Raw genomic sequence first — 18,124 nt, 5'->3', positions numbered from 1 at the left:
CTAATAATACCGCCCCTCCTGGATGTAATCAACCAGATTGATGAGACACAAAACTTACCAGATTTATGTCAAACAGCAATAATTACAGTAATACTAAAACAAGGGAAAGATCCACTCTCACCAGCGTCATATAGACCAATATCTTTGCTAAACACAGATTATAAGGTAATAGCTAAACTATTAGCAAACAGATTAGCAGAACAGGTACCGAAAATGGTAAATTTAGACCAAACTGGATTTATCAAAAAAAGACGCACAACAGACAATATTTGTAAATTTATTAACTTAATTCATGCAGTAGAAGGAAATAAAGCACCTGCAGTAGCAGTTGCTTTAGACGCAGAGAAGGCCTTTGACAGAGTAGAATGGAATTATTTGTTCAAAGTATTGCAAAAATTCAGTTTACCGGAGAAGTATATTAATTGGATTAAAGCATTATATAAGGGACCGTTAGCGAAAGTGACAATAAATGGACATGTATCAAAGCAATTTAACTTAAGCAGGTCAACGCGGCAGGGATGCCCACTATCACCGTTATTGTTTGCGCTAGCTATAGAACCACTAGCAGAATTGATAAGAATAGATAATAATATAAAAGGAATAAAAATAAAAGACAGGGAATATAAAATCAGTCTATTTGTGGATGATGTGATAGTGTACTTAACAGAACCAGAACTATCAATAAAAGAATTATATAAGAAATTGAAGGAGTATGGAGAAGTGTCGGGATACAAGATAAACGTAAATAAAAGTGAAGCAATGCCTATGAATAACGCGGATTTCTCAAAATTTAAGAAGGAATCCCCATTCAGATGGCAAATGCAGGCAATAAGATACCTAGGTGTACAAATAAACAAAAATCTAGGCCAATTATATAAACTCAATTACAATCCACTAATGAAAAAATTACAGGACGATTTAGAGCATTGGAAAGAGCTACCACTAACACTGATAGGAAGGATAAACTGTATTAAAATGAACATTTTTCCAAGGATACTATACTTATTTCAGGCATTGCCAATACAACTGACAGAAAAATTCTTCAAAGAGTTAAAGAAAATAATAAGGAAATTTTTATGGAGAGGGGGGAAACCGAGGATAGCACTAGATAAATTAACAGAATGGTATAAACAAGGAGGCTTACAATTGCCAAACTTCAAAAATTATTATAGAGCCGCACAATTAAGATACCTATCAGATTTTTATCAAACAAGGGAAAAACCAGACTGGACGAGATTAGAATTAGATAAAATAGGGGAAAAGATACCTGAACACATATTATATAAATGGGACGAAAAATTGGTACAACATAGAACTTCTCCAGTATTACATCATCTCCTCAATATTTGGAAGAAGATTCATGTAGAAAGAAATAAAATAAATTATCAATTACCAAAACTAATATTGACGCCAAATAAGCTACTCCCTTTTACAATAGACAACCTTTCCTTTAGAAAATGGGAAAAAAAAGGGATTAAAAGAATAGAAAATTGTTTTTCAGGAAGTAGATTCTTATCCTTTGAACAAATGAGAGATAAGTACAATATAATTGGAGATACAACGCTGGCATATTACCAACTGAGATCCTACTTGAAAGAGAAATTAGGAAGCAATTTGAGTTTACCAGAGGGAAGTAACCTTGAATATGTGATTACAGATACAATGTTAATCAAAAGATTTATAACAAATATGTATATTAAACTGCAAGAAAAGGAGAATGAGGAAACAAATGATAAAACTAAACAAAAATGGGAACAGGATTTAAATATAAAGATAAAAAAGGAAGCATGGGAGAAATTATGTTCTGGAACGATGAGAAATACAATAAATACGAGGCTACGTATGATACAATATAATTGGTTACACAGACTATACATTACACTGCAAAAGTTAAATAAATGGGACCCAACAGTATCTGATAGATGTTTTCGATGTAAAAAAGAAATGGGAACAACAATTCATGCAATCTGGACATGTGAGAGAGTAGAAAAATTTTGGGATGATCTCAATCAGATATTAAATAAAATAACAGAAAACAATATACCAAAGAATCCAGAGATCGTTCTCCTAAGTAACATAAAAAATAAAGAATTTGGAATTGACTTGGAGGATGCACAAAAAAGATTTGTTAAGATAGCCCTAGCCGTAGCAAAAAAATGTATTATGTCAACCTGGAAATTGGAAGATAATTTGAAAATACAACAATGGTATATAGAAATGAATAAATGTATTCCATTAGAAAAAATAACCTATAGTTTAAGAAATAATAATGAAATATTCGAACAAGTATGGGAGCCTTACATTAAATACAATAGCGTAAACCTACCGGGAACAAACATTACCTAAGTTGATGGAAGGAGAAGAAAAGAAAAGAATGGACTCAGTAGAATTTCTGGTGTATTTTTGTTGAATGACATTGTCTGACTGGCTTAATGCATCCTAGATTGTATACCTAAAATGGATGAGAGGGGGGGTGGGGGGGTGGCTTGGGAGGAGGGAGGGGGGGCGGGGAGAAAAAGACACTGTATATGTGTGAAAAAGAAAAAGTGTATATCATGGCTAACGTGATTTATGGTGTGAAAAATAAAAAAATTAATAAAAAAATAAAAAAAAGATATTGTGGAGTTTGTTTTTTATTTAACATTTCCTGAAACACAAGATAGCAGATGCTGGATTCTGGAGCAAAAGAATTGACTTGGAAGAACTTAGTGGTTTGAGCAGCATCTCCAGGGAAAATGAGGGTGAAGCTACTGGAGGGTGGCAAGCAGAAACACAAAAACCAGCCCCTACTACAATCTGATATGTAAGGATCATTTGGAGAGAGGAGATGTAGCCAAATGGAGAAGGAGTTCTATGGATGACTCCCCTTCACCCTTCCCTCCCTTCATCAGAGTAGGTCAACACTCTATTGAGGAGAGTGAGAGGTCAGATGGGCCAGTAGGTAATAGGTGTTCTGAAGAGGTATTAAGGATGACGATCAGATGTAGCAGGGAGGAAGGGGTGAATTTCAAGATTAAAGAGTCCTTTGTTGTCATGTAATAGTACAGAACATATAATATTTGGAAGACAGAAGGAGACGTGAAAAAGGGCGAAGAGGGTGAAAAATGGCAGATGATCTCCATCTGACCTTCACCTCTCCCTTCATTGTTCCCATAATCTCCTTCCTTATCAGATTCCAGCACTGGTAGTTATGTTCCCATTTATCATTCCTCACCAGCTGTCTCCATCGACAACCTCCTTGATCTCCATATGTGTCAATCATCATTTACCCCTCCTCGGACCACCCATCACCTACTGGCCCCATCTCACCCCTCCCTCTACAATGGCTGTGTTCTTTCTTCATGCGCAATCCTCAGGCAGGGTCTCATTCTGAAGTGTCAGTTCAATTTTCCTACTGCTGAGTTCCTAGAGCAGTTTGTTTTGTTTATAGGTCAGAATGTTTACTGTATTAAATCCGTGTTAAATGTCTGATGTGAGAATGTACAATATAACTATGATGTAGGTTCATATTGAAATATTAGAAATCAATTGGTGTCCATATTGCATAGGAGTTCGTTTCAACAATATGCACAGATATAAAAAGTTATTATTTTGTGTGATTCTCATGTGTTCTTTGCCCTCATTTTGTACATTCAAATTCGTTGTGCATGTTGAAGAGAAAATGTGCACAAAAACTGGTTGATTCAAATGATTTTTGTGAATTTTAAGAATTGCTTTCAAATTGTGAAAATAATTTGATTCTGCAGCATGCATGCTACTGAGAAGTGTGGAAAGAAAACACACCCAAGAAGGTAAAGACTGATTTATTGCACTGGTAGCTGTGTTTATATTCTCTCCCTGCTGCCTACGACAGGAATGACGTTATCGCAGCAGCAGCCTCGGATTGGATGGTGTTCTTGCCGTTGCTCGTTGTTTCCCCCCTACCATGCAGGTTATCACCTTGGATGAAGGTTGTTGGCCCTTGAGTGGTCTGTGCAGTCCCCATGTTCGTTGGCTATCTTGTGTACTGGACTGCCACTTTTGATGGCCTACCTCTGCTTCGCAGGGGCTGAGTGGAGACCAGTTGGCTGATGTCCAGGTGTGCTGGCTTGAGGTGGCCGATGGTGAAAGTCTCTTCCTTACCACCAATATCCAACACATGTTCCAACCATAGTGCCTGACTACTTTATACGGCCCCTCGTCCGGCCGTTGCAGAGGTGTCCGGTGTGCCCCACTCCGAACGAAAACATACTCACAAGTCTCTAAGTCTTTGGGGACCTAGGACTTGGCCTGGCTGTGCGGCAGAGACTGCGGAGGGACTAGAGTATCCAGTGTTCCCCCTCAGCTAGGTAAATGAGGCCGTCGGGTCCTCTGAGTCTTTGGCGGCGGCTAAGAATTCCCCTGGTATCACCAACAGTGAAAGTCCTGGCGTGCACCAAATGCTGCCCTTTAAGGTCCGCCAGCAGGCAGTGGGCTTGCGAATGTTCACGTGAACCGGTTGCTGCCGAAGTGGGGCGGTGGGGGCAGGGCAGGTGCTGAAGGTTCCTGTGGTGGTGCCATTCGTTGCCCTCACTGCTGGGCCTGGCTTGCCATTCTGTGTGTCATGGGCCAAAGGGGGAAGGACACTTATTTCGGCGCCGGTGTCAACGAGGAAACGCCTTCTGGATAGGCGGAGGAGGGACATGTGGAGGAGGCTGTCATGTTGGCCAACTGCCACAGTCTTTAATGACAATTGGTCATGGCATTTTCCTGAAACATGCAGGGTTGGCAGCATCGACGGTGATAGTTACAGTCCTGTTGGGCCAGGGGAGTCCACTTGCCTCTCTGTTTGCTGTGGCCTTGTTGCTGGCTGTGTGCGAGCCCTAGCAATCTGCTCCACCGAGGCGTTGTTTTCTTTCTTTGTTCTTCAGAGCACATCTGCCCGGGCTGCGACTTTCTTGGGGTCACCGAAGTCCTCATTGGCGAGCAAGAGTCTGATATCCTTGGGCAGCTGCTCCAGGAAAATCTGCTCGAAGAGCAGGCAAAGCCTGTGTTTTTCAACAAGGACAAGCATTTTGCTCATGGGCCCTATCCCCCAATCCATTCATATGCAATAATCAGGTGGGGCACTCACACTGTGAGAGCACAAAGGCGTGGGTCAATAGCTCCTTGCTCTTGAGGCTGCCGCTGAAAGTTGACAACCCTTGCTGCCATGTTCTAGTTGAGCAAGCTCACCACGTAGAAGTAACGTGTACCAGAATTTAGAGAGTGCGGTGATCTATTGGAGGTGGAACTGGGCCTTGGCCTGTTCGATCCACACGTGTAGCTGTAACGCCCAGAACAAAACCGCGTGAAGAACCACTTGTTCCATCATCTTCGGGTCCAAGTGCCAATTGGATCTGCAGGGGTCACCAATGTAGCATGCATGTTACTGCGAAGTGTGGAAAAAAATAACACATACCCAAGAAGTCAAAGACTGATTTATTGCACTGGCAGCTCTACTTATATCCTCTCCCCGCTGCTGACAACAGGAATGATGTCACTGCAGGGCTAGCATCTGATGGGTTGGCATTCCCGCCGTTGCTTGTTATTTTTCCATCATGCAGGTTGTCAACTGGTTCGAAGTTCCGTTGGCCCCCACAGGATCTGCGCAGTCTCCACGTACCGAGCTGCGTACCGGTTAGCAGACTGCTATGATACCCTTTTAAAGTAGCATCTCTAAAAGTTGAAGGAGCAATGGTGTTGATTTAGATACAATAAAATCATCGTTATCCGGAATTCAAGCAACCACGATTTATGGTGGTTAGTTTACCAGTGCTTAGGAATTTAGAAATGGTGTCATCATAAATTAGTGTGCCATGCCAGCACTTTGGCCTCATCAGGATTGTCTGTTTGGATTTCAGTTCATTGACTTGAACCCAAAAAGGTGTGAGTTGACATGAGTATTTTTAACTTGTTCCATCTGTATTTTTCACCCAACCAGAAATGATCCCATGGTAGCATTTCAAGAATTGGTGATTATTTTCATGTCTCATCAATATTTTTTTAAATCAACATCACTGAAAAACAAATGATGCTATCACATTGCACCACAAGCTGTGCCATTTTCATAAATTAGCTACCATGTTTTTCTATAGCATTTCAGAATTATTATCGCCTCTTTGTCAGGTGTAAAAAAATGTTTTGTAATTTTGAGACTTAAAAAAATTAAGTGAGTTATTGTAAAAATAAATGGTTTTAAAATTAGCTAAAATATTAAAATATAATCAAAAACATGTTAATAATTTAAAAAAATACAAATTTGTTTATATATATGCTTTTGCCCTCCCGATTGAAACTAGAATGGTCTTACATATTGAATCAAATAATTTCCTGACACTCAAGCCGCGGTCTTAGCAAGATGAAGCTCAATAGCTCGATTCCATATGATCGCCACTGATGAAGTGACTGTCAGATTGGCACTGTGAATATCGAATATCTTGGAACCATGCAATATCCATGTTTGACAACACCAGTAGAGGTCTCATATTGGCTTTCATAAGTCAAAGTATTAAATATAGGAGTTGGGATGTTATAGTAAAGTTGTACAAGATGTTGGTGAGGCCAAATTTGGAGTATTGTGTGCAGTTTTGGTCACCTAACTACAAGAAAGATATCAATAAGGTAGGAAGAGTGCAGAGAAGATTTATTAGGATGTTGCCTGGACCAGGAACTGAGTTACAGGGGAAGGTTAAACATGTTAGGACATTATTCCCTGGGGCGTAGAAGAAAGAGGGGAGATTTGATAGAGGTATTTAAAATTATGAGGGGGGGTAGGCAGTAAATGTAGATAGGCTTTTTCCACTGAGGGTAGGTGAGATACAAACCAGAGGATGTTGGTTAAGGGTGAAAGGAGAAAAGTTTAAGGGAAACATGAGGAGGAACTTCATCACGCTGAGCGTGGTGGGAGTGTGGAACGAGCTGCCAGCTGAAGTGAATACAGGCTCAATTTTAATATTGAAGAAGGATTTGGACAGGTACATAGATGGGAGAGATATAGAGGGCTATGGACTTGGGTGCAGGTCAGTGGGACTAGGCAAAAAAAATGGTTTGGCACAGACTATAAGGGCCGAAAGGGCCTGTTTCTATGCTGGGATGCTTTCTAGTTCTCTTCAGTTTTTTTCCATCATAAATAACTTAAAGTGTGATATATTTGGTCATATTTATCAGCCTCAGCGTTTGATGTAAACACTAAATCTATCCCCAACTATTTATTCATAGGTGTCCAGTGTGTGTGTGTGTGTGTGTGTCATATACCCAAACCATTACAGTCCAAGCCCCAAAATCTAGAAAGTAACTTCAAAGTTCCGTCTTTCATATTCAGTGTTGAAGTGTAGCCCTTTCAAATTTGATGCCCAGAGTTAATGTGAAACTGATGGGAAGACTGGAGTTGTGGCTGCTACAGACACACGAATTCTCCTTGCGTGGCTGTTGAAGAAATGTCCATCCACGTGAGCTGTGGTCATAACACTCCTGGCCCTTTTGTAGGACTGGACTGGGCGGCCTCCACAAAGCTTCCAAAATCCCGGCACCGGTCTCTCCAAGTGACCTCCACTGTTAGTCACGATCAAAATGAAGCACTTTGCTTCCCAAAAAAGACCCTCCTGGCACAGGAAAGGCCCACCAAAAAGGCTCAGTCATTTACAAAGCATGCTTTGCTCTGAATTCCACAGAAATGGCTGGCATCAAGAGCTGCTTCAAAAAGCTGTTTTCTCTTCGCCAGTCAGAATGGTTCTCCCTTGCAAAATCACAATGTCTTTGCAAATCTACTGAATCTGGAACAGACTGTGACAAACCTTCCCTCAGTTCTTCCAATGTATCGAATTGTTACTGGGCTGTGACTCGTGATATTGCTTGTGTGAAATGTTAACTGATCATTCAGTTTCTGCTGTCTATACTATCCCTTACAGAGATAATCCCATTTTTACTAAAACAGGAGCTCGTAATAGGTGGGAGAAAACAGGAGACCCACGGAAAACCCACGCAAACACAGGGAGAATACAAACTCTTTACAGACAGCGCTGGCGCTGTAACAGCATAGCGCTAACCGTACCACCCTATTTTGAGACCATGGCCCTAGGTCTAGATAGTCTGGGCACGGAAGTATCATTTTGTGGCACGGTTAGCATGACCCTATTAGAGCATCAGTAACCCAGATTCTAATCCGGTGCTGTCTGTAAGGACTTTGTACATTCTCTCTGTGTCTGTGTTGATTTCCTGTGGGAGCTCCGTTTCCTCCCAGCCTTCAAAAATGTACAGGGATTGGTGCATTTGGGGGCATGGACTTGTAGGCAAGAAAGGCCTGTTACTGTTCTGCATGTCTAAAAATGTTTTTCAAATCCCTGTGGATCTATCCTGCAAAGTTTTCAGATGGTTGTTTCTTTGGGATCACCTGATGAGTTACGTTTCTTTTTCCACAGATGCTGGTGAACATTTTCTACATTTTATGTTTATATTTCAGATTTCCAATATTGCAGTTTTTTAAATTTTAATTTGAAGTGTTTTGCTGTTTTATTAAATGCTCTTGTATTATCATGTATTTAGTTTAAAATTGTTCATAAATTTAGATTCTCCATCCTTTTGTTGCATTTTAGCGTGCTTCTCCCACAAGTTGCGCAAACTTTGAAATGCTTCCTTAAGGTATTCAGTAACTTCATCAATTTGATATGTGAAGCATCAACACAATAAGGTGGCTCAAATTACGGTATATGACGGCATATAAGACCCATGGGCAATTTCAGCAGGGAATATTAAGGAATTTTTTTAAAGTGTATTTAGAAATAAGCAGAATGCTTTTAATTCAGGTCTCACTCACTCTGCTGTGCAGCTTCTTCTCATCAGGCTGTCCAGCCCCAGGGCCCGGGGTCTCTTCCATGGGTGGTGGGAATGTTGGCAAACAGGTTACTCCTGGATGTCTTGTGCTGCTGGCAGTGGCCGCTGTGGTCAGCAGGGGAAATGAGCGGCGTCAGCGGCTCCGGAAAGCACGGGCTACCCGAGGGAAGGTGGCCCGTGAAGCTGCGGAACCGCTTCCTGGATAGCCTCAGCACCTTTGCAGGCTTCCTGAAACTGGGCAAATAGCTGGTGGAATCCCTCTCTCCCTGATACTGAGCCATGCAGCAACCACTGACGGTGTTACTCACCCTTATCATCCTAATTTTTGAGCCATTCTTTGGGGAATATAGTGGGTCTTATAGGCTGTAAAATGCAGTAATAGGACAGGAATTTGCATATAGTATGGCATTCAAACCCAAGTCCATGTTTTATGACATACAGCCTAAGTATCCTTTGCTAGGTATATTTCCCATAATAACAATTAATAGTCTAGAAATTGAAGCATAGCATCCTTATGTTTTTTAAAGGGCATTGCTAGTTTTCTTAATATGTCCAATGAGATGTTATTCTTTTACAATGTCAGAATTTAAATCTGCATACAAACTATTGGTTTAATTGTTTTCTATTTGCTAGCATGGGGGGTTGTAACAAAAAATTGGTTGAGTGGCTGTAAATCCATGAAGTACGAGAGTGCTGGAGAATTATGCAGCCTGTCACACTGGAAGCAGTGCAGCAGGCTATCAAGAATGCAAATGGAATGTTAGGATTTATTGCAAGAGGGATGGAAGTTAAGAGCAGGGAAGTTATGCTGCAAATATAAAAGGTACTGGTGAGGCCACATTTGGAAGACTGGGCATTTCTGGTCTCCTTACTTGAGGAAAGATATACCGGTGCCCCCTAATGATAAGAGAAAGATAAACAGAAGGAAGTCCACTCTGAATCACCAAGTGTCTGTGGATTAGCATCCAACACCCTCCGCAGCCGCACGGACTCCAGTCCAAGCCATCAGCCACCCACGTTCCAGATCCAAACCAGATCAGGGTGCTTTAAGTGCCCGAGATCCTCAGGAGCCCTTCTTGCCCTCAGCATTTCCCATAGGTTGGCCTATGAGGAGAGATTGAGTCATCTGGAACTATACTCACTCGAATTTATAAAAATTAGAGGGGATCTTATAGAAGCGTATAAAATTATAAAAGACATAGATCAGGTAGAGGTAGGCAAGTTGTTTCCATTCATGGGGGAGACTAGAACTAGGTGACATAGCCTCAAAGTTTGGGGGAGTAAATTTAGGATGGAGATGAGGAGGAACTACTTTTCCCAGAAGGTGGTGAATCTGTAGTATTTGATGCCCGTTGAAGCAGTGGAAGTAACCTCAGTAAATGTAATTAAGATAGTATTTGCTAATTATTTGCTCTATTAAAAATTGAGTTAGTTGTGTATAGTACACAACTAGCTGCTGACGACAACAGACTTTTCAAGCCTACACCACCACTCAAGATCTTTGACTCTAACCTCATGATTGTAATCTTAATCTTGTACTTCTTAATTTGAATATCTTTCACCCCTTTGTAAATCAGAACTCTTACCTAAGCTGTAATATTCAAACTTGCTGGGCAAGTTCTTGCGTGGTCGCACTGCAGAGCAGTGGGCAGAGGAAGTCGCTGTCCTTAATGGCCACTTTATTTCACTCTACCTGTTGCTTCCTACCTTCTCTGAAGACCAATTTGTTTCTTTTCTTTCTTTCTGATTTTGGTGAAGGATCTCAGGTCTAAAACTAACAATTTCTTCCTGAACTGCCTGGGTTTTCCAGTGCTTTCTGTTTTTAAGCATTGCTTACATTAAACTTGGTGGAGCACATTCTATCAGAAGATCCATTTCGGTGCAAATATTTGAAGATCAGAGATACCTGGAGGGTGTTGAGAAAAAAAATAAATTACAATAAAACTCCTGTTATCCGAAATTAAAACTGCCAGCAAAAAAAACTGAAGAAAATTATGAGGTAAAAAATATGGGTTTAAATTTGGCACGCTTCGACATTACTTCGCCAATCATACTACATTCAACCTCAAGCAACTGGAAAATTCACTTACCTGGCATCTACCAATGTACATTGATGCCAGATACCAGGGGTTTAAAAAAATAAACACACTTAACTGATAGATTAAAGTATGGGGGAGAGTGGGGGGAGAAATTCACTTACCTTTCCTTGATTGCAAACATACATATAAATTAACAGAAGAATCCCATCTGGTCCCTCAAACCTGTTCTCCCATTTCACAAGATCCTGGTTAATGTGATTATAATCTCTAACTTTAAGTTTCTGTCTAACTCTGGTGATCTTTTACTCCTTTTGCATATCAAATGCTTTCTAACATGTGCCTTAAAATAATTACAGATTCTGCTTCCACTGCCCTTTGGAGAGTTTCAAAGGCCAACAACCTCTGAGAGAAAATAATTTGTCTTGTAAAGAGCGAACCCTCATTCAGATTCTCCCTCAAGTGGAAACATAATCTCCACATCCACTTTCCCATGACCCCTTATGGTTCAATAAAATGGCATTTCATTTTTCTAAACACCAATAGATACAAGTCTAGTCTGTGCAAGCTTTCTGCATGGTTATCCACAATTGCAGGTTATCAATCCTAGTTTCCTTTTACTGAAGTTCTAAAGTACTAACCAAAGCTGGTGTAAAGCTTAGATAGAGGACATCTGTAAGTAGCCGAATACCCATGGAACAAGAGTTCAGATTCCCTGCATCTGATTTTCACAACATTCTGTGCCTTTAGTGTGCAGATATGGAAATCTTTAATACGTTGATGCATGCAGTTGTTACCTATGGAGGCACTGGCTACTAATCAGGCTATTATTTGGCAAATATATTTTCCTATTCTATGTACAAAATCTTCGTTCCTATCCACTTGAAAGGTACTGGGTTTAGAAGTATGGCATGTATTTCCCTAGAGTGTTTAATAACTTAACAGTGCATTTTGTTGACCAAATTGTCAGATTTATTTTTTTTCCTCATTCAATTTGTATTACTGTCGTTTATAATCTTAGACATCCATGGATTTTGAATAACCTTATCTAAATACAGTTTAATGTAGACTTCTTTGAGACTAATGCAAGAGAATAGTGGAGTAATTAATTCCAGTGATTTGATCCGTTGAAGTTGAACCAAGCAAATAATGGCCCTCAACCTGTATTACAGGCCAGATCCCCATTACTGCACCAAAGATGCAGGCGAATCCAAAAGAGTGGAGGAAATCTGATGAGGATTTATTAGAGATCAGTGAAGAGGTAAGGGTACTTCCTACACTTAATCCATTGTTATATGGAGAGTTTACTTTTCTTTGCATTTTTGTGCTCAGATCATTATCTCTTAAAAAACCTACATTCACACTTTTTCTGAAGTAATGTAAGCTATTTCTGAAGCAAAGTTTGGTATGAAATTTGTTTGTATAATATCTTCCACACTGTCAAGGTTCTGGAAATGTAGGAAAAGTGTATTAACTAATGCCCATAGTAATGGAAACCAAGCACTTCTTTCAGGCTATATTGATGGTTGAACAGACTCATCTGAAAAAGCCTTATGTCACCTGTATTAGTGTGTCTAGGTACTTAACCACAACGTTACCAAAACTGCATTAGCTGCATATTAATACTTGTTAAGAGATGCTGTTCTTTGATTAAAATTTTGGAGGTACAGTTATTGATTTTCTATTAGCACAGCTAAAGTGTTGAAATTATTTCCAAAATTAACTGTTTAATTGTGTGATAAGATAAATGTCTAAATTTAATCAGATTAATTAAATTAAATTTAATCATCAGAATGTTATTTTATCAAGAAATTCATTGTTTTGTTGCCACATTACAGGTGTAAAAATTGCTGTAATTGCATTTTTAAAAAAGCCAAATAAATTAGTGTCAAAGAGGAGAAAAAAAATGTGCTAGTGCCTGTGCTTCATTGTCCATTCAGAACTCTGATGACGAAGGGGAAGCAGCTTCTTTTGTACCGTTGGGTGTTTGTCTTCAGGTTCCTATACCTCCTCTCTGCTGGTAGCAGTGTAAACATGGCATGGCCTGGGTAGTGAGGGTCCTTGAGGATAGAGACTGCTTTCTTGAGGTACCACCTCTTGTCGACGTCCTTAATGCAGCGAAGAATGACGGCGTTGGCCAAGTTCAGAACTGTCCAGTCCTTTGATTACCTTCTGATTATTGTTAAAAAGCTGACTTTCATATAAATTGCATTAATTTATTCGGAGCTGCAAATCCATACAGAATGCCAGGTTGGGTTCAGATCTTTGTATTACCATATGAGGATTTTTTTTCATATTTGAAAAATAGAAATGAGAATGGACTTCTCATCCTTCAAACCAGATCATGACCTCTGTTATCAAATCTTCCTGAACAAAAATAATCACAAACTTAAAAATTTCAATTGATTGCTTCAATAGTCTTTGATGGAATAAGTTCCAGGTTTCTGCTGCTTTATTAAAAAGGAGCTCTTCCTCATTTTGTTGCTGAGTAGTTTAGTTCCAATTTAAGAGATTATTCTTGCTCAAGGTTCCTAAACATGTCAAAAATATCTATACTATCACAAATAAAACACGAAAATATGAAGACACCGTGGTTAAAGTAAAAACACAATGTATTGATGAGGGGCTCAAGCCCAAAACATCAATTTTATATCTTTATCTTTGCTCTATAAAGTACATGGTTTGACCTGCTGTGTTTCTCCAGCATGGTGTTTTTACTCTATACTGTCACATTTGGATAACATTTCATTTATCTCAATTGTGTTAACCTTCTATTTTCATTTGAGAGAATTCTGAATAAACATAAGACCATGATAAGTCCAACTGCTCCCTCTAGCTTCATTATTAAATAAATTCATAGTTGATTTACTTAAAACCATCTCCATTATTGCTGTCAGTTTCCCATAAACACTTGATTCCTCTATTGTACAGAAATTTGTTTGCCAAAGCATTGCATAGATTCAATAACAACAGTCTCTGCAGCTTTCTGGAATAGAGAATTCTGAAGTTTCATAATCTTCTGCGATAAATTCATCCTCGTCTCTTAGGTTGATGACCCCTAATTCTGCAAAAATGTCCCCTAGTTTTCGATTTCCATTATGGATAACATCCAAAAGTGCTGGAGAAACTCAGTAGGTCACACAGCATCCGTAGGAAGTAAAAGGCAGTTGGTGTTTTTGGCCTGAGCTCTTCTTCATGGAAGCACTTCTGAAAAAGGTTCAGACCGAAACACCAACTCTCCCTTACCTCCTATGGATGTTGTGCGGCCTGCTGAGTTTATTCAACAATTTTGTGTATTGCACGAGACTCCAGCATTTCCAGATTTTCTTATTTTCCACTCTTCACACAAATTTATTCCTTTCAAAATGTCTAGTGACTTTTTATATGGTACTTTATCGAATGTCTTCAGGAAATCCAAGTATATTGCTTTTCTTTTTTTCTACTCAGCAACCAACATTTATAATTTCTCTAAATTTTCTGTCAATATTGCCAAATCAGGATAGTCTGAAGCTTGGAGGAGAATTTGCATGTGGTAGTGTTTCCATTAGCTTGAAGCTCTTGGTAGTAGAGATTTTAGAGATTCTTTTGAAGTAAATTAGGTGATAGAGTGGGATATATTTTGTGCTGTATTAGTCTGACCTATCCTTGATGAATTGCCTCACCAGATCCACTTTTACCTTTGAAAAATTACATCGATTTGCTCACAATATACAAAGGTGAAATTAAATACATGCTGCCAGTGTTTTTTACGTTTCTTTTTATTTAAGACTTATTTTAGCACAGTATGTGGCCCTTCCTTTTTTTTGTCTTTTTCATAAATTGCAATATGTCTGACTTAACAAATCTCTGTCTCAGCAATTTTTTATTTACTCTGATTCTTGGGCTAATGAAGGTTTGGCTTGCTAAAATGGAGAATGAATTTCACTTTTCACAACTCAATTTCAATTCATGCAATGTAAAGCATCTCTTGTTACCAGCACCACTGGGACACTATATTCACTAATTAACTGGTCTAAAAACTCTTGCTGCACCATTGCTAGGAACATATTGCCATCTTGAGAATAAAAGTTGTAAGTGCAAACGATCAGGCAGCACACTCCTTGGAAATTGACGTTTGCACACTGCATTGGGAGTATCTGCAGTCAAGAAAGAGCTTTTTGACCCGGTCAAACTGGCTCTGAAAGTAATTAACATGTGTGGATCAGTGAAATGCCTTTCTCTCCTTGCCATCGTTTCCTTAAATGTAAATTATCTGCCCCCTTTTACTAGAGCTAGGTATCAATTTTTTTTCATAGGAAATAATGGAAAGTTGCTACCTCTTTTGATGACCCCTGTAATAATTGAGGGAGACCTGTATGATTACTTTATAATTCATGTGAATCTTGTTTTATTTAGCGAGATATACGGCAAAGAATATTACTGTTGATGATTAAATAGAATATTGAGATTGAGATGCGCAGATTGATGTGCATTATAACCATATAACCGTTTACAGCACGGAAACAGGCCATGTCATCTCGGAACCCTAACCTTTTCCTGGTTGACTTTTTTTGTCCAGTGGACTTTATTCTACATAGGTTTAGTAGTTCAAAGATAAGTCAAAAATTCAGAAAGTATTTTTGAACCAGTTATTTGGTAAAAGAGCCATTTACATTTAATTCTGGTGGATTAGCAGTCTACGGAAATTTTACTGAATTTTAAAATGTCAAATGTTTGTGTGTCATATATAAGTGCTGAAAATATTTTTTGAAAGGGAATGAAATAAAGTCCAGTAGTGCTTAGAAAGAAAATCACCTGATTGCTTGTACAAATCACAAATTTGGTTTGTATCATACAGCCCTAGTTAATGAAAAGAAATAAAGTATAATCTTTTAATTTAGATATTTCTATTGGAGGTATTTATTCCTTTAAAATGTTGAATTGAATATTGTTACTGGCTTAAAAAAAGATCCATGGTAGAATTATGATTTCATTGTTATTTACATTTAGGCAAAAAGGGATAGAACACAGAACACAGTAGCCCTCAATGTTGTGCTTGACCCATAGATTCTTTTAAAAAAAAACTAAAGCTTTTCTCCCATCACTTTGTACCTATGTCCTCTGATGTTTGCTGTTCCTGTCCTGGGAAACAGGCACTAGCTGTCCACCCTATCTATGCCTCTCATAATCTTGTAGACCTCTATTAAGTCTCCTCTCATCCTTCTGCGCTCCAAAAGAAAAGTCCCAGCTCTATTAATTAACCTTTGCCTCGTAAGACTTATTTTTCAATCCAGGCAACATCCTGGCAAATCCCCCCCCCCCCCCCCCCCGCCCTTCACCCTCTCTATATCTTCCACATCCTTCCTATAATGAGGTGACCAGAACTGAACACAATATTCTAGTGTGATTTCACCTGAGATTGGTAGTGTTGCAACATGACCACTCAGCTCTTGAACTCAATCCCCTATCAATGAAGCCAAACATCCCATAACCCTTCTTAACTATCCTATCAACCTGCACGGTGACCTTGAGGAATGTATGGATTTGGACCCCTTGGTCCCTCTGTTCATCCACACTTTTAAGTAACCGACCATTAACTCAATATTTAGCCTTCTGATTTGTCCTTCCAAAATGTATCACCTCACACTTAGCTGGATTGAACTCCATCTGCCACTTTTCTGCCCAACTCTGCATCCTGTCAAAATCCTTTAGAAACCTGCGACAACCTTCAGTACGTCAACAACTCCTCCAACCTTTGTATCGTCAGAAAACTTACTGACCCATCCTTCTGCCTCTTCATCAAGATCATTTATAAAGATCACAAAGAGTAGATCCTTATGGAACTCCACTCGTCACTGACCTCTAGGCAGGATACTTTCCTTCCACTGTTACTCTCTGCTTTTTACATCCAAGCTATTTTTTTATCCGCATAGCCAAGGTTCCATGCCTTAGGATTTCCTGAACAAATCTCTCATGGGGGACCTTGTCAAATCCCTTACTAAAATCAATATAGACCACATCTACCACCCTACCTTCATCAACTTCCTTTGTTACCTCCCCAAAAATCTCAATTAGGCTCATAAGGCATGACCTTCCCTTCACAAAGATGTGCCTGTGTGGACTGTTTTTCTCCAAATGCTCATAGATCCTATCATTAAGAATCCTCGACAATAATTTTCACACAACTGACATAAGAGTCACCAGTCTATTATTCCCAGGAATTTCCCTATTACCCTTTTTTAAACAAGGGGACTACATTTGCCATTCTCCAGTCCTCCAGCATCTCTGCAGAGGATCCAAAGATCATAGTCACTGCCCCATTTATCTCTTCCCACAACAACCTGGGATATATCGCGTGCAGCCTCGGGACCTATCAATCTTATTGATTTCTTTGGCTTGGCTTCGCGGACGAAGATTTATGGAGGGGGTAAAAAGTCCACGTCAGCTGCAGGCTTGTTTGTGGCTGACAAGTCCGATGCGGGACAGGCAGACACGATTGCAGCGGTTGCGAGGGAAAATTTGTTGGTTTGGGTTGGGTGTTGGGTTTTTCCTCCTTTGCCTTTTGTCAGTGAGGTGGGCTCTGCGGTCTTCTTCAAAGGAGGTTGCAGCCCGCCAAACTGTGAGGCGCCAAGATGCACGGTTTGAGGCGTTATCAGCCCACTGGCGGTGGTCAATGTGGCAGGCACCAAGAGATTTCTTTAGGCAGTCCTTGTACCTTTTCTTTGGTGCACCTCTGTCACGGTGGCCAGTGGAGAGCTCGCCATATAACACGATCTTGGGAAGGCGATGGTCCTCCATTCTGGAGACGTGACCCATCCAGCGCAGCTGGATCTTCAGCAGCGTGGACTCGATGCTGTCGACCTCTGCCATCTCGAGTACTTCGACGTTAGGGGTGTAAGCGCTCCAATGGATGTTGAGGATGGAGCGGAGATTTAAGAAGATCCAACACTTCCTCATCCTGAATCTCAACATCGTCCAGCACACAAGCCTGCTCTGTAAAAGAATGTCGAGCAAAGCTGTCAAACATTTTGGGAAAGGGGCCTCTTCTATGTGTAGAATAATAAGGATTTGCTAGCCTTGCAGTTAAAGATTCACAATTAGGCAATAAACTGGAGCAAAGTTTCTTAAATACGAGGTAGCCTGATATGTCTGAAAACAAAACACAATTTTTTTTGCACAGGTTTATTGCAGCTGATTGTTCATGTTTTTCATTAACATCTGTCCTTGTAGTTTCTCTAGATAGGCAACTTGATCAAATTTAGACAGGGACTGACTGCAAC

The 18,124-nt window shown here is 39.8% G+C and overlaps 1 protein-coding gene across 20 annotated transcripts in view; it reads left to right on the top strand.

Moving 5' to 3' along the window:
• The window catches only part of eif4g3b (eukaryotic translation initiation factor 4 gamma, 3b), a 346,564-nt gene that overhangs the window by 227,603 nt on the left and 100,837 nt on the right, over positions 1–18,124 (top strand). For all 20 annotated transcript variants that reach the window (XM_069919086.1, XM_069919084.1, XM_069919085.1 and 17 more), the window contains one exon: positions 12,038–12,126. In XM_069919086.1, coding sequence (XP_069775187.1) covers positions 12,038–12,126 — 89 coding nt within the window. The remainder of the gene's footprint in view (positions 1–12,037; positions 12,127–18,124) is intronic.

Source organism: Narcine bancroftii, chromosome 2 (genome assembly GCF_036971445.1).
Source record: "Narcine bancroftii isolate sNarBan1 chromosome 2, sNarBan1.hap1, whole genome shotgun sequence".
NCBI lineage: Eukaryota > Metazoa > Chordata > Chondrichthyes > Torpediniformes > Narcinidae > Narcine > Narcine bancroftii.
Note: the sequence above shows the minus strand (reverse complement) of the source record. Positions and strands in the feature narration are given on the sequence as shown.